Raw genomic sequence first — 23,307 nt, 5'->3', positions numbered from 1 at the left:
CGAAGTCTTGTATTTCGCGTGCCGCAGTCTCTTCGACGCTAGACGAAAAACCGACAAAAAAAGGGAATCGCGTGAATTTTCGACTTCGCGCGTGCTTCACGCACTAAATGTGGAAGGCCCTTTAGCATCTAGTTGGGCCAATTACATCCACCCTTCCCGATATCGGGCCCGAAATCAGTCCCGATGTCGGGCCTGATAATAATTTTCCGTTTCACGGAATATCAGCACATTGTTAAAAATATTTGAAATGAATGTAAACCTTTTTCTCTTACTACCAGAAATGGTCAGTGTTTGATATTATTGAATATGAATCATTTTTTTTAAATTTCAAATATTTTTAACGGTGTGCTGATATTTGGTGAAACGTGGAAATTATTTATACATGTCAAATATTGTAAACGATGGGCCGATATTTGGTGAAACGGAAATATACTCTTTCTCGAGCCCGACGTCGGACCTGACATCGGGCGATAGCGAGTGTGGATGTAAAATGGCTCTTAATTGTCCCTATTTTGGTCCCTATTCTTCTATGGAACGTAGAGGTACCCTCCATATAATCTTCCAAACCGAAACCATAAACAAGCATTCAGAAGAGAGAAAAAAACATACATTTTTTTAATACCACGACGGTGGCATACAAGCATACGGCCCGCCTGATGGTGAGCAGTCACCGTAGCCTATGGACGCCTGCAACACCAGAGGCATGATGGTAGGATGCTATAGACGTGTATAATGTTCCTGACAACATACCAAAAATAACCTACGTAATTTGGTCGGATTATTTATCGCCCACCATTTATAAACTATACTAAAATTTACGGTGGGGAATTTAAACTTTTTCTGCTACTCCTACTGAAAGTTCCATAAGAGCATCTCATTCGGTCATCTGCCGGCTCTACCATTTCGTCTCTATACTATTGTACCTCTATGGAAAAAAATAAAACAACTGTCATGTTTTCGTTCTACAAACGTCAATGTCAAAACATTTCTGGAAAGGGGAAAAATAGAATAATAAAATTCGTACTTTCTCATTGAGTGTAAGAAAGTTGCGTAAATAGTTTTAGATATTTGTTGAGCGTATAATGATATCTTTTAGAACTTAAAACAGTGTATAAATAAATCGTTACGATGAGTAAGCATATGTATTCTACCGCGAACCTTAGTGACAAAGAATTGAAAGAACAAGGAAACAGACTTTTTAGTTTGCGTCGTTACGAAGATGCTATGAATTGTTATACGAAGGCTATAGTAAGTAAAACAAGATGTATTTTCACATAAAAGGTCCCAGCTCCTAACAGTTCACCACAATAACTGAATACAATTTCTAAAGATGTCATTGCCTACCTAAGCAAATAAATTATGATGATTTGAAATTCATATCGAATTTTGCAAATCAATTTTCTTAGGTCACTCTTTGTATTGTTTACTTTTTGGTTGAATTAATAAATTTAGTTAAAATTCAATGAATTATTTAGTTTCAGTTTGCATTTTAAAAGTCGGTGATATACATAAGCTACAGGTAAAACCTTTCTTGTTTTATACCCAGTAAACCATGTTTTTTGTAGGTAAGTATGTTATGAAATTTAATTTTGCTACTATTTTGTAAGAATGCAAACATGTGTCTACAAATTTTGTCCTAGTTAAAATTGTTTTGTCTCAGGTTCTGTATGTTTTTGTTAGTACTGGACTTTTAATGCTGTTTGATCTGATCAAACGTGCAAAACACATTATCCCTGATAAAAAAAGAAACCCCAATTCCTAAGGTTCTAAAATTGCCAGCCAAAACACAACTTTTAAGTTTTCAAATTAGAATAGAATTTTGATTATGAAAACATTATGAAGACAGACAGGGAGTTATTACCATATTTTTTGATTATTACATTCACCAAATCAGTAGTAATCATGATAAAATTTCCATTATAGATAAAAAATCCATCAGTTGCCACATACTTCACAAACCGAGCACTATGTCACCTCAAGATGAAGCGCTGGGAAGCCACCTGCCAGGACTGCCGCCGTGCACTTGACATTGACTCTAATCAGGTCAAAGGTCACTTCTTTTTGGGACAAGCTCTGGTTGAGCTTGAGTTCTATGACGAAGCAATCAAACATCTTCATAGAGGTAAAAAATATATAACAAGTTAATTAATTATAGGACATTCATACATAAATTGACTTAGCCCTACAGTATGCTCAAGATGTCTTGTGTTGTGGGTATTCAGAAAACAATATATATATAATTTATAAATACTTAAATACATTGAAAACACCCATGACTCAGGAACAAATATCTATTACACAAATAAATGCCCTGACCAGGATTTGAACCCAGGACTATTGGCTTCATGAGCATAGGATCACTACCAACTAGGCCAGATACTGATCTGAGATAATGACTGCATTAAATATAGGCCGGTATGTATACTGAAAATAGCCAAAAAGACCTTACAGGCCCTAAAGTTTGAGATAAATAATTAGTGTTTGAATTAAAAGTTACCATATTGCTATGCTTGTTTTCTTTGCAACCTAGATACAGCATAAAAGGGACAAACGGCCTCCTAGCCTAGTAGGTGGTAGTAACCCTACCTTTGAAGCAGGTCCCGGGCTTGAATCCTGGTAAGGGCATTTGTTTGTGTGTTATTACAGATATGTATTTGTTCCTGAGTTGATGCTTTCCATAAGTGTAAATATTTATCAATATCTATTTGTTATATTTATCATTAACTAGTTACCACAATACAAGCCTTGTTGAACTTACTGTGCTATTTAGTTTTGTATTTATGTTAGTAGGGAATGGCAGTGGCCAAATCAAATTCAAAACATTTTATACAGTAGGGTCAGCATCAATAGTAGGGGATGAAACAATGCGCCAAAAGTAACTGATCTGATATTCCGGATAAGTTTTCCAAATATTGATAAATCCATAAAATTTACGTTCAAAGCTATATCTTTTAACGTCTTAATTGTTCTACATATAGAACCATCACATTTTGTTAGGCTGTTAGAGAATGGTAGATGCTTTTGAAACCTTGTTTGATCCGCTACTTTTGATGCTGACTGTACATATGGTGTTACTTTCCTGCACTAGTGCGGGACTAGCATGTTCCATGCCTGTGTCAAAAGTTTAAAGGGCTTTAAATAATTACTGTAAAACATGGAATGATATACATGCTAATAGGTAATTCGAATTTTATTTCCGCACTTGTATCATCAACTTAAGTCATAGTACGTTTCATTCGCCAGCTCCACACAGAGCGAGCATACGCGCGAGGCCACTTCCTCACGCACAATACGGCCAGTGTAGATGAGTATGCTCGCTCTGTGTGGACCCGGTTAATGAGACACGGGACAAGTAAATAATGACACTTGCACACTTATATTGAACGACGTTTTTTAATACATTTGCGATAAAATAACAATAAAACATATTGATTAGGTGAGTATTACACTTAGAGACTTTACTGTTACGAATTTTCTCTTGAATTTGAATGATATTGTTAATTAAGTACTATTCACTACGTTCAGCAATGATTTACATTGCAAAAATTAATCACAATTTCATATAAAAACACTCACAGTTGCAATTTAAGTTGAATTGTTTTGATAAAACTAAATTTTAAGTGAAAATACTGAAAATAGCGGGCACCGGTTTTACTATTGTTTTTTTTTTTTTTTTTTCTGTTTATAATGGCCAACGTGGCAATGATAGTTTAATGCAGGCAATCATTAAATTAATGTTTTAGTGAAATATCGTCATTTAAAACATTTTACTTATATGATAACAAAAAAATATTTAATTTATATCGTGTAATAATATTTTTTGGACATAATAAACGTCTAATGGCGAAATAACAAAATATTTAAAGTTCTTGGGTATCCAAACTCTTTGGTATGGACGCATGGATTATGGTCAGAAAAAAATTGAAAAAGTTGGAAAAGTAAAAAGAAGTAGTTCGCATTAAAACAACTTTACGAACGCTAAACAGCTACATAAAGTAGCACTTTTTGAGCAACTGTTTTAAAAATTATATTGCAGTCTAAATTTACATTACAAAAGTCTTATTAAGCTTAAGTTCTCATGTCAAACAAAGTTCTAATTACTTTTCAGCCAATGACCTTGCCAGAGAGCAAAAACTCAACTTTGGTGATGACATTGCTGCACAGCTGCGAATTGCCAGGAAGAAGAGGTGGAATGTTCAGGAGGAGAAGAGGATCACGCAGGAGATTGAACTTCAGGCATATTTGAATAGGTAAGAACAAATTTAATAATTTGAACAATACCCAAAGGGATGATTCTAGGCAACCCAGAGGACCTCTATACCAATCTGACACCTGACACAATCAGTTGGCAGAGTGCCCTGGATGTCTACTCATAATAAGTTCTGCTTTTAGTTATAATATTACCTACAATTTTACACCATATGCTTAAATAAAATTCAAATTACAAATCTAATGTCTTATGTAAATAAATTATTTTTCATCAAAGCTGTCCAACTAACACGAGAAATAGAGTTAAATTAAGTTAAGTATTAAGTACTTTACAATAAAGAAAAAATCCCACCAGTACCAATCATCTAGCAATTATGAATGATTTTAGGGGACCAAGTCCTGTCAGTATTTATAATATCGAGACAGCGCTATGCACGTACAGTGAGCTCATGAATGAATTCATCGGAAAAGTAGCCATGCACTTTTACGGCTGGTGGTCCATGCTCGCACACCATAGAGGCGTACAGATCTGCATCTAATGTGAAGACCTCATATCTTATTTGACCTAGGTGATTTAATATAATAGTAAATGTCTAAGAATTCACCTTTGGTAACATTCTAGATTGAATTACCTTTGTAATCTTATTACGTTTCCCGCCCACGGTTTACGCAAAAAGGCATTATACTAAGTGCAGTAATACCTAACCTTTGACATTTCCTACCCGCTTGCAGGTTAATAAGTGAAGACATGCAGCGTAGGATAGAAGCCTTAAAACTAGAGCACAATAACGAAGAGGAGGTTAATTTAAAAACTGCGAAAATAGAAGAGGAATGTGTAAGTTACTCGGTCTATTCCAAATTGTTCCAGCCCAATGTGTCCGCCGCCATACATGAGACAGGGAAAAATGGGGATGATTTGTATGAAAACACCTATTCCCTTCTAGGCCCGGCTGGGACAAATAGTAATACAGAAGTTATTTCAAGAGGAGTTTAATAAACGCGTGTAAATAGTCAAGCAAAAAGCGCTGGTGGCCTAGCGGTTCACCAGGAGGTCGCGGGTGCAAACCCCAGCTCGTGCCAATGAGTTATTCGGAATTTATGTACGAAATATCAATTGATATTTACCTGTCGCTTTTCGGTGAAGGGAAACATCGTGGGGAAACCGGACTAATCCCAATAAGGCATAGTTTACTCTCTGGGTTGGAAGGTCAGATGGCAGTCGCTTTCGTAAAAACTAGTGCCTACGCCAATGTTTGAGATTAGTTGTCAAGCGAAGCTCAAGCTCCCATGAGCCATGGCAAAAAACCCGGGACAACGTGAGGAAGAAAAATTTCAACCTTAGCAATCCGATTTAAGGTTCAAATAGGATGTTCTAAAAATGTCACTAGCCTTCAAACGAGTCATATAATTTAACTATTAGCAAAGTGAATTTGAAATAGAGGTGGATTGTAAAAGTAAACTTTGTAGCCACAGTAAGTTTACTGCCATCTTTCGACATATGAAGTCAAATGGCGTTCTAAAAGTTTTAATCATGTGTCGAAAGATGGCAGTAAACTTATTTTGGCTACAGTTTCATTTGACAATTCACCTCTATTTCAAATTCTCATTGCTATTAGGAATATGTTTATTTTGGAAACCTTACTTTCTTGCGGCCTGGAAAGGGCTTATCAATGCTGCATGCTGATCCGAAAAAAAAAAACGTTTATGTTTCAGAATAATTACACCAGCGAGCTAAACAATTTATTTACCAAAATAGATGATAGGAGAAGGGTAAGTTCATTAGCAATTTTTCGTAGTTGATTAGAACTCACACTTTAAAAAAAATACAATATTATTTTGAATTTTAGAAACGTGACGTTCCCGATTACCTATGTGGCAAGATAAGCTTTGAAATACTAAACGAACCGGTGATCACGCCGAGCGGCATCACGTACGAGAGGAAAGATATTGAAGAACATCTCGAGGTATGCTTAAATACAACCTACAAGGATAACTACAAACTTCATACAAGTTAAGGTCAATATGGGTAAGTGTGGCTGCGGGATAAATGTAACTGGTCCACATGTAAAATTTCAACTTTTGACAATTAGGGTTACCGCAAAATGTATGGAGCTGTATAGCGCCATCTCGTGGACCTGTTGAATTCGAAGCACGAAATTTTCTTCAATCAATGTATCGTGATGAAAACTAATATAGTGACGTCACGGTCAACTCACCTACTTTTTATATTTCTATCCGATTTATTAGGTAAGTGTATATAAATAGCGTTTAAAAATAACTGCTATCTATGTTTTTCTAATAATTATCAAGTCCTTTATTTCGTGCATGGTGTAAAATAATTTATTTTAAATATAGAAAACATTCCTGTTGTGTAAACAGGCCCCAATGTGAAGGCTAGCCACACTTACCCGTATTGTCCGTATTATTGTATTCTCATTCTTTCTTATAAGTACAGGGTAAGAGTAAACGGAATGCATTCTAAATTATTTTATTCACAGTTTTATTTAAATAATAAATAATATTATTTTTATTTAAATATAAAAGGATATTTTTTAAGGAAAAAGGCGTAGAAACATGATTATAAAGTTGAATTTCATCTGTGTACAATTAAAAAAGCGGTGGTGGCTGTGTGGACATCCGGAGGTCGCGGGTAAATACTGGCTCGTACCAATGAACTTTTCGGCGAAGGAAAACATCGTGAGGAAACTTACATACATCTGCAAAGAAATTCAAAGGTGTATGTGAAGTATGTGAAGCTGCCGGTAGCGGGGCAGGGCCCAAGCTGCCGGTGGTCAGGGCCGCAGAGAGAGGAACCGCCGGACTATCCGCGCCATGACCAAGATCACCGCCTTCTGCATCTGACCCTTGATCCAACCTCCTAGCGAGAGTCTCTCAAGGTAATGGTCGAGACTCTTCGCTTAATATTATTATTATTACAATTAAGTCATTCCTGGATATGAGTTAACAAAAAATCGCCGTATTTGTTCACAACTAGTAAATATAGGCCTCATTCATATTATACCCGAGGCTTACTTACTATACGTACTAGCCTATAATTTTGACTTAAACCTGTCCTTAATTTTTCAAAAAATATACCGCGCAATCACTTTATTTTTAGACAAAATTAGATTTGTGTTATTGTATACCAAATCGCAGTCGAGTATCTGAATTCTTGAATTATGTTACTAATGTTACTATTATTCAACTTTAAATTATTTTTTCAGCGCGTCGGCCATTTTGATCCAGTGACGCGCGTGAAGTTAACATCGGATCAACTCATCCCTAACTTCAGCATGAAGGAGGTGATCGACTCCTTCCTTCAGGAGAACGAGTGGGCGCTCGACTATTAGCCGTTTAAACTTTATGTATGGGTGATTAAGTTTAAATTGTCATGTTATAAAGCTGGTTCATCGTTGCGTGTCGGTGGAACTACCATTCTGAGAAAGCTCTGAAAAGTCTCATAGATTGATAAGACAAGTGCTTCGAATTTGGCACTGTACGATTGTTCAGTATCTTTGGTTGACAAAAGTTTTATGTATGGAGGGTAGAGATAAGTAGAACACTTTCTATGTATGAATAAGTGTCCGTTAAAAAGTGTTAATAGGTGGTGCCATTAGCAAGAGGACGCGCCAAATAATACTAGTCAGACCAAGCTAAGTTGGCAACAGCCCAGCCTGTGAAAGTACACATCATAATTTCATAGATGTTTGACGTTTAAAATAACACTTGTACTGCCTGGGCTACTATTCTAGATAGGGACAGAGAAGCAAAGAAGGAAAACAACACCTCCGATTTTAATAAATTGCGCAATCAAAAATAGTTTTCTTGTGAATTTATTTATTCTGTAAGAAGATTATTAAAATAAAAATTTATAAAAAAATATGTTACATACCGTTGGTATTAAATATATATTTATTGGTTCGTAGGTTAATATGTCCAATTCAATTCATACCCTCTTGTTACTCTAGCGCCACTCTGGAGGGATTTGGTACTGTTATATAGTAAACTGCTGTAAGTTTACTTACTAGTTGGGACACTTAACCAACTTTTCCCCCATATCATATGAGAGTTTTCTCCTTACCTCTACCCTTCATAGTTTTGTTGAACCTTTTTGACGCTAATGACGGATATATCCACACCGTAGGTCCAACGCCGAAGATGGATTAATCCGTCACAGACCACAGAGCACAATAGACCTATGTTCATATGCATAAAGTTCAATTACACTTTTGACACTCCGGTGAGGTGGCGTTCGAGTGACAGCTTTTTTGTTTGACACGGCTTCGAAAAGGACCCTTTTAACGCCACGCTACACTGTACAAGATAGTGTACAGTGCGTCATCGTAAACCTGAAGCAACAAAACATTTGTTTTGAGGTTAATGGTTTGACATCTGAAATAGATAACGTAGAGTCGCCACATGTCGGCTGTCACACTATGGGCACGATTATTTCTTAGGCGTTACTTTTTGCAACCAATAACTTGGTGAAAGAAACGTCCAGACAAGTAGGTACAAAAAGTGTCGCTCCTATCATTTTATAGTTCGTTTTTTTAGCATTTAAAAAAAGGTATACAATTTTGACGTCTTTTTTATTGAAAAGTGTTTTTTAAAAATCAATAATTATTACTTATGGAAGCAAAATAATGTAAATGGTCGTGTATGATTTATAATTGTTACGTATTGTGCCGTGACTTATTTTTCAAAAGTTTTTCAATAAAAAGTCAATAGAATTCTTTGTAATACTAAAAAAAAACGAACTATAGTGATATCCCGCTTACATCTTAACCCTTTTCCAGGCCGCACCAATCTACAAGGTTTTCCCAAAAAATCCAAATATATTCCAATTAATCCAGCTTTGATGATTCATTTGAAGACAAGTAACATTTCCTAAAAGTGTAATCTAATTTGAACCTTAAATCGGAATGCTAAAGTTGAAATTCTAATGGCGTACGTACGGCGTGACATACGTTACGAAAAGGGTTGAAGCCTGGGGTTATGTCGACTCGCAAGGTTTGGCTTTGGCACTGGTTTTTAAATAAGAGCGACTGCTATCTGATCCAACATTGCGATCTGAAAGATTGTACTAAATGTTAAAATAATCATGCTATCAAACTGTGACTTTAGTAAATAGGTGAGTTGAACGGGGTTTATATTAGAATGTTATATAAGGGTACCTACGTTGTAAAAAAAATTTGAATATTGTTCAAAATTTCGGATAGTTAAATAGTTAAATGTGGATATTTTGACATTATACGTAAAAAATAGAAATAGGTAGGTATGGCCAAAACATGAAATACTTTTCTGCTTTGTTTTATAATCTTTCTATAAATTATTTTATAATAAAATGTTCAGATCGCTAAAGGGGTTATCGATTTAGGAAATATGAGTATGTTATAAGAATTGTTGAATAATGTTCGAAATTTCGTACGGTTTATTTTCCTTATTTATTTTTGACTGCTTTTCCTCGCATAGGTATAAATTTTATTAATACAACAACTTTTGTATTATAGCCGGTCAAACGTTTGTCAGTAGAAAAGGCGCGAATTTCAAATTTTGTATGGGACGATGACTTTCGCGCCATACATTTTTTAAATTTGCCGCTTTTTTCTCCTGACGGAAATGCCTTGACAGACTACATAAGTATAGTTGGGCTATTCCGGCCAAGTTGTGACCACTGGTAATAGGTGTTTTTTTTTTTCATCGTACCAATGCAAACGAATGAGAAAGAAGTAAATTGGTGTTGGTTTCAGTGGTAACAGTTAAAATAATCCCAGCTGGTAACAACTTGGTGGTAACATCTGGGAATAACCGTATACTTAAGGGAACCATTTAGCAACATATAAACAAATTGAATCTTGACACTATGATCTTGCGCCAAAATGTTTCCGTTTCGCCCAATGCTTGACTTAACAGTCAACAATGCCTTGAAAAGGCGTTTAAGGGACTTTTCAGAAAATAGTGAACGTTTCTGAAAACTCTCTTAATCTGCCGGAAATTTGTCCGTTTAGTACTAAGTAGAATGTACAATAAAGTTTAAATATATAATTAAAATAATACTTGACACACGGTATTGATTAGTAATGTGTACCTTAACACATTAACTGCCAAGAACACGTGTGTGTTCATTTTGTACTGGAAACGGGGCGCCCGGCACTGAAAGTGTTAATTAGTTAACCCAATAAAAATGTATCCGTTCCACCCATATTTAATTGCTATTTTAGCTAAGAATTAAAGTCGAATGCGTGTTTTTTAGACCACTAACATTATGCTTATCAGAACAGCTTCGTAATTAGCAATATATGACAGTTTTGGCAAATACGGGGTAAACCACATTTTTTAAGTAAACTTCCAGTGATTTTTACTCGTACGTTCTACCTTGCGTGCCAATATTTGCAATTTCGGGTCCTAATCAATGTCTGAGGGCCTACCGCGAACCACGTCCTACGTGTTGCCTCTCTGTCGCACTTGTAAATTTGTACGTAAATGTGACAGGGAAGGCAACACGTCGAACGTGGCTCATGGCCTGCCTTCTAACTTAAAGTTTGCCAGGTTTTTATGCCATTATCATTTTAAAAGTTTAAGATTATCATCTAAACGTACCTGTCAAAACAAAGCAATAAATATTATCAAATAAATTGGAAATGGGCCTTACCTATAAAGAAAACCAAAATATTACAGCAATATGGTAACATATGAATTTTAATAAATAGTTCAAAGCCATATCTCATATTTATCGTGTTTTCATTTTACACAATTAAGTTCTAGAATAGGTACGTAAATATTTTGAAACTGACAATAGGGGATATTACGCAAAATTGCACAGGGGGCGCCACTAGCACATACCGAGGGCCTATCGCGAAACAGAATAATGGAAATATCGTTATCTGCCTCTCCATCACTCTTGCATATTCGAGCAATAAAGAGGCAGATAACGAAATTTTGTTTTTCGCGTTTCGCAGTAGGCCTCTGTAAACAAATCGCCTTGGTGCATCAATGTCATAGTCAAAACTTCTCAAAAAACTGTTAAGAGGGAAGAATACCATTTCGAATCTAACGAAATAGCGGTATTTTTTCTATGAAATTCCATTTCGAGAGAAAACGGGTTCTACTAACTAAATCTTAACAAATCACTTTGATTTTGATGTCGATCGCTTCAGCATAAATATATTTTAGGTTTATAGATTTCGCTTATTGGAAAAAAATGTGTTGCAAATTTCGAAAAAAAAAAGAAATACGTATAAACCTAGTTTTTTATTGTGTCAATAATATGAGTTACTCTATGGTTTACAATATGTGCTAGTGTTGCTTTCTGGCGGCAGAACATTGCAGTAATACTCCCTAAGTCCCTATTCATCTTATGTCGAGATGTAAATGACAAATACAACTATAACAATAAGACGGTCAAACATACAATATTTTTAATAGTGTTATTTTTTTACAATACTAGTTTGGGAAGTAGAATGAGACCAAGATAAGTTGGCAGTGATTTCGATAGCCCGGATAGCGCAAGTGTTATTTTAAACGTTAAACATCTATGAACTTACGACGTTTACTTGACACTTCCACAGGCTGGGCTATCGAAATCGCTGCCAACTTAGCTTGGTCTGACTTTAGCAATTTCCGTCGAGACGCGATACTGGAAAGCACGAGCATGTGCAGGTGTTCTAAACTGACACCTTGGGATGAAGACAATAATGCCCGCTTAGTAGTTATCTATAAACATTTCAGTCTGTTGCACTACTTTTATCGACTTCATTTGTGACGTTTTCAAGCAAAAGTACCACATTGTCGATACCATAAGGCCGAAATTTGCTTGTATCTTTATACGAACTGTTAGAGCGTCTTATGGCAAGCGACAATGTGGTAGGTACCTTTTGCTTGAAAACTACACATTTGTACCTATGACTTCATTGACTTTGAAAACAGTCTTTTAAATTATTGATCTCTAATAATAGGCTTACAAAATGTGAAAAATTTAAATAAATACTCTTTATGGTGTATTACGTATTATTGATCTGGTTCTTCATACTTAAAATTTTGATTCTTAGCAATATAGCCATTAAAAATGACGTAAAGTCAGTTTGTATGTGTGAAACATCGGGATAAGTGACTCACTAAGGGGTCATCCATCAATTATGTCACACGAATTTCAAGATTTTTTGACCCCTCGTCATACTTTGTCAAATTTGGCAAACTCAGGCATGACTTCACATATTTAGCAATTTTGTTATCATTATTTTTATGAAAAAATATTCTTGATAAATCAAATATTAGAATTTTGATAACATGAAACCGATTAGGAAAATCAATAGATGAATAAAATAATCGCTTTCATTCCAAAAACTGGTTATTTAACTGTATAGCGATAAAAAAATATATAAATTTTCGATTACTGATTGTGATTAAGCTAAAGTGACGTCATAAAGTTTGTGACTCCCCCTCCCCCATGTCACATTTTCTTGCCTCCCTAAACGTGTGGCGTAATTAATGGATGACTCCTAAAGATAGTCGCTCCAAGCTCTGCACTGACTTTGACGTGAAAAAGTGTGTAAAATTTTCACAGCACATTGGCTAAGCAACCTGGCATTATTTATAAACATTTGTCAAATCTAACAGACCGTTGCTAATCGTTTCTCCCTATCCGTCGTTATGACATTTCTGTTTGTTAGAAAGACACAAGAGGTTTTGTAAGAGATAGCTAAGTTTTATGAGAGACCAGAACACACCGTCTGCGTGTGCGCAGACGTGTACGTGTGCGTGCGCTAAAATGTTGGAGCTGTCGCACACGTCACGCAAGTCTTATAAGGATCTGTATATTCCAACACGCAGCTGCACGTTGCATGTCTACGCACACGCAACCGGCACAGACCCTTTGAACGCTTTATGTCATAAACACAAACATCATTCAAACGTCAAGCTCCCGGGCGCAAGGTAGCCAATGTAAACCTAACTCGAACGTGTGAAGGGTACTTTGACAGCGTCCGCTATAACACATATAGTTGTCCTTGGCGCTGTGGGCACGACTAGTAACGACGACTTTGGCGTTCAAAAGGTTAACCCTTTACCAGGCTGACAGTTCAAAAATGACAATGGAATGTCAGTCTTACTCATCGAAAATAGAACACATGTTTGAAGTGCTTCATGTGGGAAATATATATCCCTTAGCCTGGTAAAGGGTTAAGGTGGTTTGTCATTGCAAAGCTTGTGCAGAGTTGGCTTGGTCCGGTTTTAGCACTACCAAGGCTCGGAACCGGTTTAATTAATAGCGGTAAATACCGGCTTATTTCGGTTTTACTCCGAACCTTCATAAGAACGCGAACGTTTTAGGAAATTTATTATAACCTAAATAAACCGGTTTATTCGACAAGCGGCTGGTCGCGTAAATGAAGACACTGACATAGGAAAAACCCGGTTTTTATGATTCTGGTGTTAACTTACAAGATCTTTATAAAAATGTTCTCCTAAAAACCGGTTTAAAAATAACGGTTTTGCGAACGAAACCGAAATTAACGATTTGGAAATTTACCCGGTTTCCGAGCCTTGCACAACTGTCCCAGACAAAATAAACTACTTACGTGCCCAACTTACCTACCTAGCTATACGGCCCGATTCGAAGAATGAAATACGATAACGATAAGTTCCGGTTTAGATAAGTTCTTATTTAGATATGGTTTGTATGTCGTATAATTGACAGAATTTGGACCCGGGTACGTCCTTAAACTACGTCCAAAAGAGAGGTATGGGCATTGTAAATGTCATCTCGCTTTGTGTGGTAGGGCACAGTCAGTGGATGTCATTCCAGATCTAGAGCAGAGCCCAACTGGGGAAGTACCTCCACCTTACAGAAAACAGCAGCCAAATAACACTAGACCCTACTCATAGTGTTGTGTTCCTGCCGGTTAGTTAGGTTGCCAGAGCTCAACTATGGGGGGGGGGCGGGTTTAGGGTCGGTAACGCGCATGTAACTCCTCTGGAGTTGCAGGCGTACATAGGCTACGGTGACTGCTTACCATCAGGCGGGCCGTATGCTTGTTTGCCACCAACGTAGTATAAAAAAAAAGAAGCAGCTCGATTTGGGCAACCAATGTCACTTTGACGTTAGAAATATCGTAGATAGATCTTATTGGGATCACAGCGGAATCGAAAAAAACGTCAAATTTGACATGCCGTTTAGTTATCGATCTTTTAAAGATCTTACCAAGATCTTAAACGTGTTTTAATCATTCTTCGAATCGAGCCGATTGCGATGATGAATAAGCCAATGTTGTTAAACTATGCTTTGAAAAATAGTAACGTATAAAGATAACATCCACCAAAGATGAGAAAAAGTCGCGAAGCGGTTGAGGAAAAAAATCACCAAGAATAACACTTAAAAAAAAGAAGCATTTTTCACATAGCTTGGGCGTGTTGACAGCCGTTACTCCATTACATGTTATTTGGTTTGGTATTTTTTTTTATATTGGAGATGAAAGCTGTCACCGCATCCAATCTGTTAAAAATAACTAGCCAGACCAAGATCAGTTGGCAGCGATTTTGATAGCCCAGAAAGTGCAAGTGTTAAGTTAACGTTATAATTTAATAGAAGTTTGACGTTTAAAATGACCCGTGCACCGTCTGGGCTATCAAAATGACCCCGTGCACCGTCTGGGCTATCAAAATGACCCGTGCACCGTCTGGGCTATCAAAATCGCTGCCAACTTGGTTTGACTTTAACCTCACACCGTGCCGCTTCCTCGCTAACTCTCATGGTTCCTAAACTTCATATTGCTTGCAAACTATATCTTTGGATTTATTATGGTTTTATTTAGTAATAATCGATTCTATACTTAGATTTATTTGTATTGTGAGATCTTACGCCAAGGTTTAACGATGGATTATTAGCTAAGTTAGCAACCATCCGCGGTGACTTATTATATGATTATAACAAAATAAACGATGTTTTGTACCCGATTTCTTTTAATTCTGACCAACCTTGAAATTTCCTGTCTTTTCACGTCTTATTTTAAAATTAATTAAAATAATTATAAATAAAAAAAAAACTATATTTTACTGAACTAAGAAGATTGAATTTGTATTTTATTTTTCTCAAATCTGCAACTTATTTTAGGGTTCCGTACCTCAAAAGGAAAAAAATGGAACCCTTATAGGATCACTCGTGCGTCTGTCCGTCTGTCAGTCTATTGGTTCCGAATCTACTGGACCAACGAAGCTGAAATTTGGTATACATATGTTAGTCTGTGACCCGAAGACGGACATACATATAACATCTAAAAAATAATTTTAAACATAGGGACCACTTTTGGGGGATAAATGAAAAACTTAAGACGATTCTCGGCCCAATGCCCTTGAGCGTCGGGGCCTCGGAGCAGAGCTAAGCGCTTTGTCCCCGCGCTACCCCTCTCATGACGATCGCACGCAACGACGTTCAAAGAATAGATGCAGCGCAGAGGCGCGCGGGTGGCGCTACACTCGTATTTGTGTATCATCTTTTGCAGACGTTTTGTTGTTTGATATGAGTAGATCATGCATTTGGTGAAGGTCGTATATTATAATAAAAATATACCTCCATATGCGTATACAACTTTACAATCCTTAGTTAATTTATGTTGAATTCGTTTCTTACAAAATTATACGTCAAACTGACAGATTAAGACAACCATTAATATTAGGTAGGTATTGAATTGAGACTTGATACTTGTAGTGTGTTTCTAAATAACGCCATAGTAAATTTATGAACTAAGTATTACATTTATAGAATTTGATACATAAATTAAAAAATATAGATCGTGTCATTCACGAAGACACGTGTCTCATGTTATTAATAGTTAAATTTGATAAATCTACGCGTCAACTAAATTGGTTTCGAACTATTAGTTAGTTACCGTCGGAGACACAAGTATTTATTTACGGAATAAGTAGAAAAATGACCTATTTATAATTCGGAATGTCTCCGAATGTGGGGTAGTTCCGAAAATACCTAACTAAACTCTAAAACGATGTAATTGTAGGTGATATAATGTTAAAATGGCGCCCGGGGCAGGTACCGAATTGACAACATTTAAATTTTGTGACCCTATAATTTTATTAGAACTTTACATTTTAATACGAGGAATACGCTGATAGTTTATTTTTTTCACTAGGATTTGTATTTCATTTATTATCATTTTTTTATGTGTATCTTATACCTTTAAACGAGCAATTCTTGTATATATATATATATATATATTTCCGGGATCTCGGAAACGGCTCTAACGATTTTGCTGAAATTTGGTATATGGTTTTTGGGGGTAAACAATCGATCTAGATTAGTCTTATGTTTGGGAAAACGCGTGTTTTCGAGTTTTCATGCGTTTTTCTTTCGACGCAGAATATGGTCGCTAATTTCGTGTTGCCGGCCACTGTCCGTCTGGTCCAGCGGGTTAAGACGCGGACTGCTAAACGAGTGTTACGGGTTCGAATCTCGCCCGGTGACTAACTTTTGTTTTTTTTTTATATGTTTAAGTTTATATATAATTTTTTAATTTTTATTGTTTTAGACAAGTTTAATTTAGTAAAAACAATGTAGTTAAGATTATCAGCTATACACCACCATATTACAATAAATAGTTATAACCGAGCAAAGCTCGGTCGCCCAGGTACTTTATTCTAAAATGGCGTAACTCCAGTTCTACGCTAGAAGCTAGGTCTTATCTCGATAGAAAAAAAAACATAATTTAACTAATCTGTCGTTGTCTGTCATTGTCAATGTTTTAAACTGGTCCGTTGTTGTTTTAAAACAATTTTGATAAAATATCAGATTTATTCGACGATTTGGATATTACAATGGATACTAATACATGAATACGATACCAGGCTTTCATACGAATACGACGGATCGACGGATAAATACTAACGAATGTAATGTAATTAAATGTTTGTACCGATAGGTATCTTCGACGAATCATTTTTGGTATTTTTGCAGTGGGTAAGGGACGAAACAGTATTTGGTATACTTTGGAGGAGTATATACCTCATCGATCCATACGGCTTTGTCCATTTTAAAAATGATTAGTAGATAGTAACTTAATAATGTAAATAAATTTATCTTTGTTTTGAAATTAAATCAATACGTCGTATTTAATTCTACAAAACAGTACCTCCTGTGACCTTAGGCGGGGAACCACTCAGGGTCACTAAAACTTTCAAATACCTTGGTCACTGGGTCACCGAGGACCTAAAAGAAGACCTCGACATAGAGAGGGAGCGTAGAGCGTCGGCCGTCCGCGGAAATATGCTGGCGCGCAGGTTTGCCAGGTGTAACAAAGACGTGAAAAAGACGCTTTTTAGGGTTCCGTAGCCAAATGGCATAAAACGGAACCCTTATAGTTTCGCCATGTCCGTCTGTCTGTCTGTCTGTCTGTCTGTCTGTCCGAGGCTTTGCTCCGTGGTCGTTAGTGCTAGGAAGCTGAAATTTGGCATGGATATATAAATCAATATAGCCGACAAAGTCGTAGAATAAACCCTAAAAATTTAATTTTTTTAGGGTACCTCCCCTACACGTAAAGTGGGGGTGAAATTTTTTTTTCGCTTCAACCCTAGAGTGTGGAGTATCGTTGGAAAGGTCTTTCAAAACTAATAGGGGTTTCCAAGAAACATTTTTTGATAAAGTGAATATATTGGGAGATAATCGCTCCGAAAAAAAAAAAAATGTGTCCCTAACTTTTGAACCATAGGTCCAAAAAATATGAAAAAAATCGTGGAAGTAGAGCTTAAGAAAGACATTAAATGAAAACTACAGCGGACATGATCAGTTTAGCTGTTTTTGAGTTATCGCAAAAAGTTTTCCTTCATAGTAAAAAGACTTACTTTAATTAGGTACTGATTATGCAAATTTGCCTATTTGTTTAACTCGGGTGAAAGGTACCGTTTCATCCCTTGGTTAACAATTTACTATACTTTAAGCTCCAGTTTAGCTTATTGTGACGGAAGAGTAACTACGGAACCCTACACTGAGCGTGGCCCGACATGCTCTTGGCCGGTTATTAAAGCTTTTTGCCAATCGTTTTACACCTGCAGCCTGTGGGCCAGCTATACTCAGCGAGCGTACAATGCTCTACGAATACAATATAACAACGTTTTCAGGATGCTGATGGGGCTGCCACGTCACTGTAGTGCGTCGGGAATGTTCGCGGAGGCGCACACGAATGACTTTTTTGCAATTATACGCAACAGATCGGCGTCACTTATGCAGAGATTGTGTGGCAGTACCAATACGAGTAGCATCCTGAAAACGTTGGCAGGTAAGATAGATGCACCACTGCTCATGCACTGGAATGGACTGCATGTGGCAGCCACAGATGCTGAGAAGTGGTGCATCTAGGTTGCCTAGTTATATTTATTTTTTTGTGCTTGTAGTTATATTATTATTATTATTTTGTGTCACTAACTTTAATTAATTTTAAGATTTGTTGTAATTGCTAACAATTATGGATCTATTATGGATTCGAATTAAATAAATAATTGAAATTGAAATTAATTGACGATGTAAAATCCAATATTATGACAGCTAATTTTTTTTCATGATGAATGGCAATGGCATTTCACCTATTATGCCGTAGAATTGTTAAAATCACAACATTATAAAAATTCTTTTGTATTATTTGTAAAAAGCCATATTAAATTTATATTAATATATTGCAGTGTTCAGAAAGCAAAATACTTCCAAATCATATGTAAAATTTCAGGTTTCATAAAAATGAAATGTTGTCAATTTGCACCAACCCAACGAAAGGGTTACTATGCGGCGCATTACTTTTGGAATATACCTAAGTTTATTTTAGACATCATATACAATATACAGGGACAGTTTATTTTATATGTATCTAAGTTATTATTTTATTATCTACATCTACATAAGCTACCCCTTCTCCCGGCTGGGATTTTATTCTTGAAATTTGTTTGAGAAATAAGCCGAGCTACATAAAATAAGACGAGGAGAAAGCCGCAAACCCGCGGACAACAGACAGTCAAAAGTTAACAAACTTTATCATGCCCAATATCAGCTTAGCTTTATCAGAAATATTAAAACATAGCGTTACGTACTCGACACTGTGACGATCTTGTCATTATGTGTATGGTGGCGGGTAGATACCTTTTTTATAATAAATCAGTCGGTTGCTAGCCCACGCCTTTCATTGACGTCTCACTGGCGCTGAGGACGGGATAACGGTTTATTTTCTATATTCGCGTGTTATAGTTATAGTGCAAAAAAAGTGGTAAAATGCCTATCGGCAAGATTGAACCTTTTAATTTAGCATCTAAACAGTGGCCCGCGTATATACGTCGCGTAAATCAGTATATTTTGTTAAACGAAATTTCCGACGACCTTAAAGTGCCGATGTTAATAACGGTTGTTGGAGAAGCGACTTATTCGCTCATGTGTGATTTGTGCTCGCCCAATTTCCCGGAGGAAAAAACATACGAACAACTGGTGAAACTGTTAACGGATCATCTGGAGCCGCAAAGGTCGGAGATCGCCGAGCGACATATATTTCGGCAACGTAGGCAGCGCGCGGGCGAGTCGCTCACGGACTACCTACAGGATTTAAAGCACTTGGCGGCGACATGCAATTTCGGAAGTGCAACCCTCGAAGAGAATCTTCGCGATCAGTTCGTTTCCGGTCTAGCCAGCGATGTGATGCGATCGAGAATCTTCGCGGAGAAAGATATCAAGTATAAAGAGGCGGTGGAATTGGCATTGGCTCTGGAGGCCGCTGAAAAACATGCGGAAGTAAGCGGCACCACGAAAGCAGGGCTAGCGGCGACAGGCAGCGAGGCGGGCGAGGGCCTGCATTTTACTCGGGGCGCTCGAGGAGCGCCGCGGACGGGGCGCGGAGCCGGCGCGGGCGGCGCGCGCGGGCCGGGCGCGAGCAGCGCGCCGGCAGCCGCGGCCGCGGGCGAGCCCAGGACGAGGGCTTGCTGGCGCTGTGGCAGGGCGCACACGGCGGACAGGTGCCGTTTCAGAAATTATAATTGTGACGAGTGCGGCCAGCGGGGCCATCTCAAAGGTATGTGTACACAAGTGCGCGGAGGTGGCGGTCGGCACCATTTCGTCGGTGATGACTCGGACGACGACGGTATATTTAATATTGATGTGACAGTTCAAGGCAGTAAACCGTATTTTGTTACCTTGGCAGTTGATCGGCATAAGATTGTTTATGAGATAGACACCGGTAGTCGGATTTCGGCAATAAATGAAGTCATGTACCGGCAGTTGTTTAGCGAAAAAAAATTAATTACCGATAATGCAATGTTTCATGGTTATTCAGGTTCACCTTTGGACTCACTTGGTTACATTGAGGTGGATGTAAAGTTAAATGATGTTCAACAGAAATCATTACATTTGTATGTGATCAAGCGAGGCGGACGGCCACTGTTAGGCCGTGAGTGGATACGCGCCCTTAACATAAAACAGATAAACCTCCATGCAATCACAGATGATCAATTCGTGATTCAACTTTGTAACGAATATCCCGAGGTTTTTAGTGATAAGCTAGGTACTTGTAAACAATCCATTCAACTGCAGTTGACGGATAAGGAACCGGTTTATGTGCGAGCTCGGCCAGTCCCACTGGCACTGCGCGGTCGCGTGGAGCAGGAGTTAATGAGGCTCGAAGCCGATGGGTCTATTTACCGCGTGGACCACTCGGACTATGGCACCCCCATAGTCCCAGTGGTCAAGGCTAATGGAGAGATACGTATATGCGGCGATTATAAGATTACGATAAATCCGAAATTAAAACGTAATTTTTATCCGTTGCCGCGCATAGACGAATTATTTGCCAACCTTAGCGGAGGTGAGAGATTTACAAAAATAGACCTTCGGCACGCGTACGAACAGTGCTTAGTGGCAGAAGACTCGCAACCTTACACTGCTATTACTACGCATATGGGTACTTATGTTTATCGACGTACGCCTTATGGTTTGTCTTGCGTGCCAGAAAAATTTCAAAAACTCATGGAAGAAGTATTACGCGGGGTACCTGGATGCGTGGTGTTTTTGGATGACATTTGTGTCACGGGTTCAAATGATGTTGAACACATTAAAAATTTAAAAACAGTACTTGATAGGCTACGAGATATGGGCTTGACAGTTAAATTAAGTAAATGTAGCTTTCTACAAGACAGTGTGAAATACCTAGGATTTATTATTAACAAAGAGGGGTTGCGCCCGGACCCAAGTAAACTGGATGCCATTTCCAGCGCGCCACGGCCGGAAAACGTGTCACAATTAAAAAGTTTTTTGGGGTTGTTAAACTATTATGGACGTTTTATTCCAAATCTTAGTAGCTTGTTAGCTCCCTTGCATAACCTTTTAAAAAAAGAAAGCGACTGGAAATGGGACCCGGAGTGTGAACGTGTGTTCAGTGAAGCAAAAAGAGCCCTCCTGAGTGAGCGGGTGCTGGCGCATTATGAAGAGGGGCGCGATCTGGTGCTATCGGTAGACAGCAGCGCGTACGGTCTTGGCGCAATTTTGGCGCATCGGTACGCGGGCGGCGCTGAGCGTCCCGTCAGCTGTGTGTCGCGTACGCTCAGCGCGGCCGAACGAAACTACAGTCAGCTTGACAAAGAGGCCCTCGCCATTCTATTTGGTGTCACTAAGCACCATCAATATTTATTCGGTCGACGGTTCACGCTGCGCACCGATCATCAGCCACTAACGCATATTTTTGGCGAAAAGGGGGGCATTCCACAGACTGCGGCGAGCCGCCTACAGCGGTGGGCGGCACGTCTGGCGGCTTACGATTTTACGATCGAATATGTACGCTCGGCCGATAACGGACCGGCCGACGCGCTTTCCCGGCTTCCCTTACCTCAGGAGGGTTCCCATTCGGACGCGTTAGATTATTTAAATTTAGTAGAAGACTGCTTGCCTATTTCTTTTAAAGAGGTAGCAAAAGAGACTGAGAGGGACGCAATATTATGTAAAATTAAAGGTTATGTACTTTTTGGTTGGCCGCTTTCGGGAGCGAGTTGCGATGAGATGAAGGCCTATTTCGCTAGGAAAGATGAATTAATGACAGACCGTGGTTGTTTAATTTACAAGTACAGAATAGTAATTCCGGCAACTTTAAGAAAGCGTATATTAGACGAAATTCATGAAGGCCATTTGGGGATTAATAAAATGAAAAATTTGTCACGTAACTATGTTTATTGGCCAAGTTTAGATCGCGATATCGAAGAAGTCTGTCGCGCATGCTCGGCGTGCTGCGCGGTGCGCGACGCGCCGCCGCGCGCGCCACTCCACCCGTGGGAGTTTCCGCTAGAGCCGTGGGGGCGCGTGCACGCGGATTTTGCCGATTGCGCAGGAGTACGTTACCTAGTGTTAGTGGACGCGCATTCCAAATGGATCGAGGTAGTTTCAATGCGCGGTACCGACGCAACCGCGACTGTAAGGGTGTTAAGCACTATTTTTGCACAATTCGGCCTACCATCGCAACTCGTGACAGATAACGGACCTCCTTTTTCATCACAGCAGTTTAAGTTATATTGTAAAAACAATTTTATTAGGCATGTAACTTCGGCTCCTTACAGGCCCCAAGGGAACGGTTTAGCGGAGAACGCTGTAAAAACAATTAAAAAATGTATTAAACGAGCGTTACATGAAAGCGAGGACGTGAATACGGCTTTGAATAAATTTCTTCTTCAGTATCGTAATTGTGATCACGCAACTACCGGGGTCTCACCAGCGGTGGCGTTACAAAGGCGCCGCCTCCGCACCCGGCTCGACGCGCTGCGGCCCGATACCGCGGCCGTCGTGCGCGACGCACAAGAACGCAAAGCAGCGTATTCTCAGGGTACTTATCGCCGGTTCCAAATAGGGGACGTAGTACTAGCTCGCGACTATACCGCCAAAGGGGATAAGTGGACAGAAGGTAAAGTAGTCAAGGAGACGGGACCGGTTTCATATAGAGTAGATATAGGGAACGGAGTAGAATGGCGCAGGCACGCCGACCAGTTGCTACCGGCGAACGGCGTGAACAAAGGTCGGTATTCACTATCTCGCATGAGTATGAGCACTTTACCTGAGGAACCGGAGGGGCCCAGTAGGGATGCCGA

The 23,307-nt window shown here is 38.5% G+C and overlaps 1 protein-coding gene across 1 annotated transcript; it reads left to right on the top strand.

Moving 5' to 3' along the window:
* The first annotated feature begins 103 nt into the window (after nucleotides 1-103).
* Nucleotides 104-15,154, top strand: LOC133521964 (E3 ubiquitin-protein ligase CHIP). The gene is made up of 7 exons (XM_061857120.1): nucleotides 104-1,248; nucleotides 1,924-2,122; nucleotides 4,109-4,250; nucleotides 4,942-5,044; nucleotides 5,923-5,979; nucleotides 6,057-6,173; nucleotides 7,434-15,154. Exons 1-7 carry the CDS (start codon nucleotides 1,129-1,131, stop codon nucleotides 7,557-7,559), a joined length of 864 nt encoding a protein of 287 aa, XP_061713104.1. The 5' UTR covers nucleotides 104-1,128; the 3' UTR covers nucleotides 7,560-15,154.
* Nucleotides 15,155-23,307: the final 8,153 nt, after the last annotated feature.

Source organism: Cydia pomonella, chromosome 10 (assembly GCF_033807575.1).
Source record: "Cydia pomonella isolate Wapato2018A chromosome 10, ilCydPomo1, whole genome shotgun sequence".
NCBI classification, from domain to species: domain Eukaryota; kingdom Metazoa; phylum Arthropoda; class Insecta; order Lepidoptera; family Tortricidae; genus Cydia; species Cydia pomonella.
This window is presented reverse-complemented; position numbering and strand designations above follow the sequence as displayed.

Coding starts and splice junctions, on each gene's coding strand:
- LOC133521964 (XM_061857120.1), top strand. CDS start 1,129: ATGAGTAAGCATATGTATTCTACCGCGAACCTTAGTGACAAAGAATTG. Junction 1,249..1,923: donor ATTGTTATACGAAGGCTATA/GTAAGTAAAACA, acceptor TTTCCATTATAG/ATAAAAAATCCATCAGTTGC. Junction 2,123..4,108: donor AATCAAACATCTTCATAGAG/GTAAAAAATATA, acceptor ATTACTTTTCAG/CCAATGACCTTGCCAGAGAG.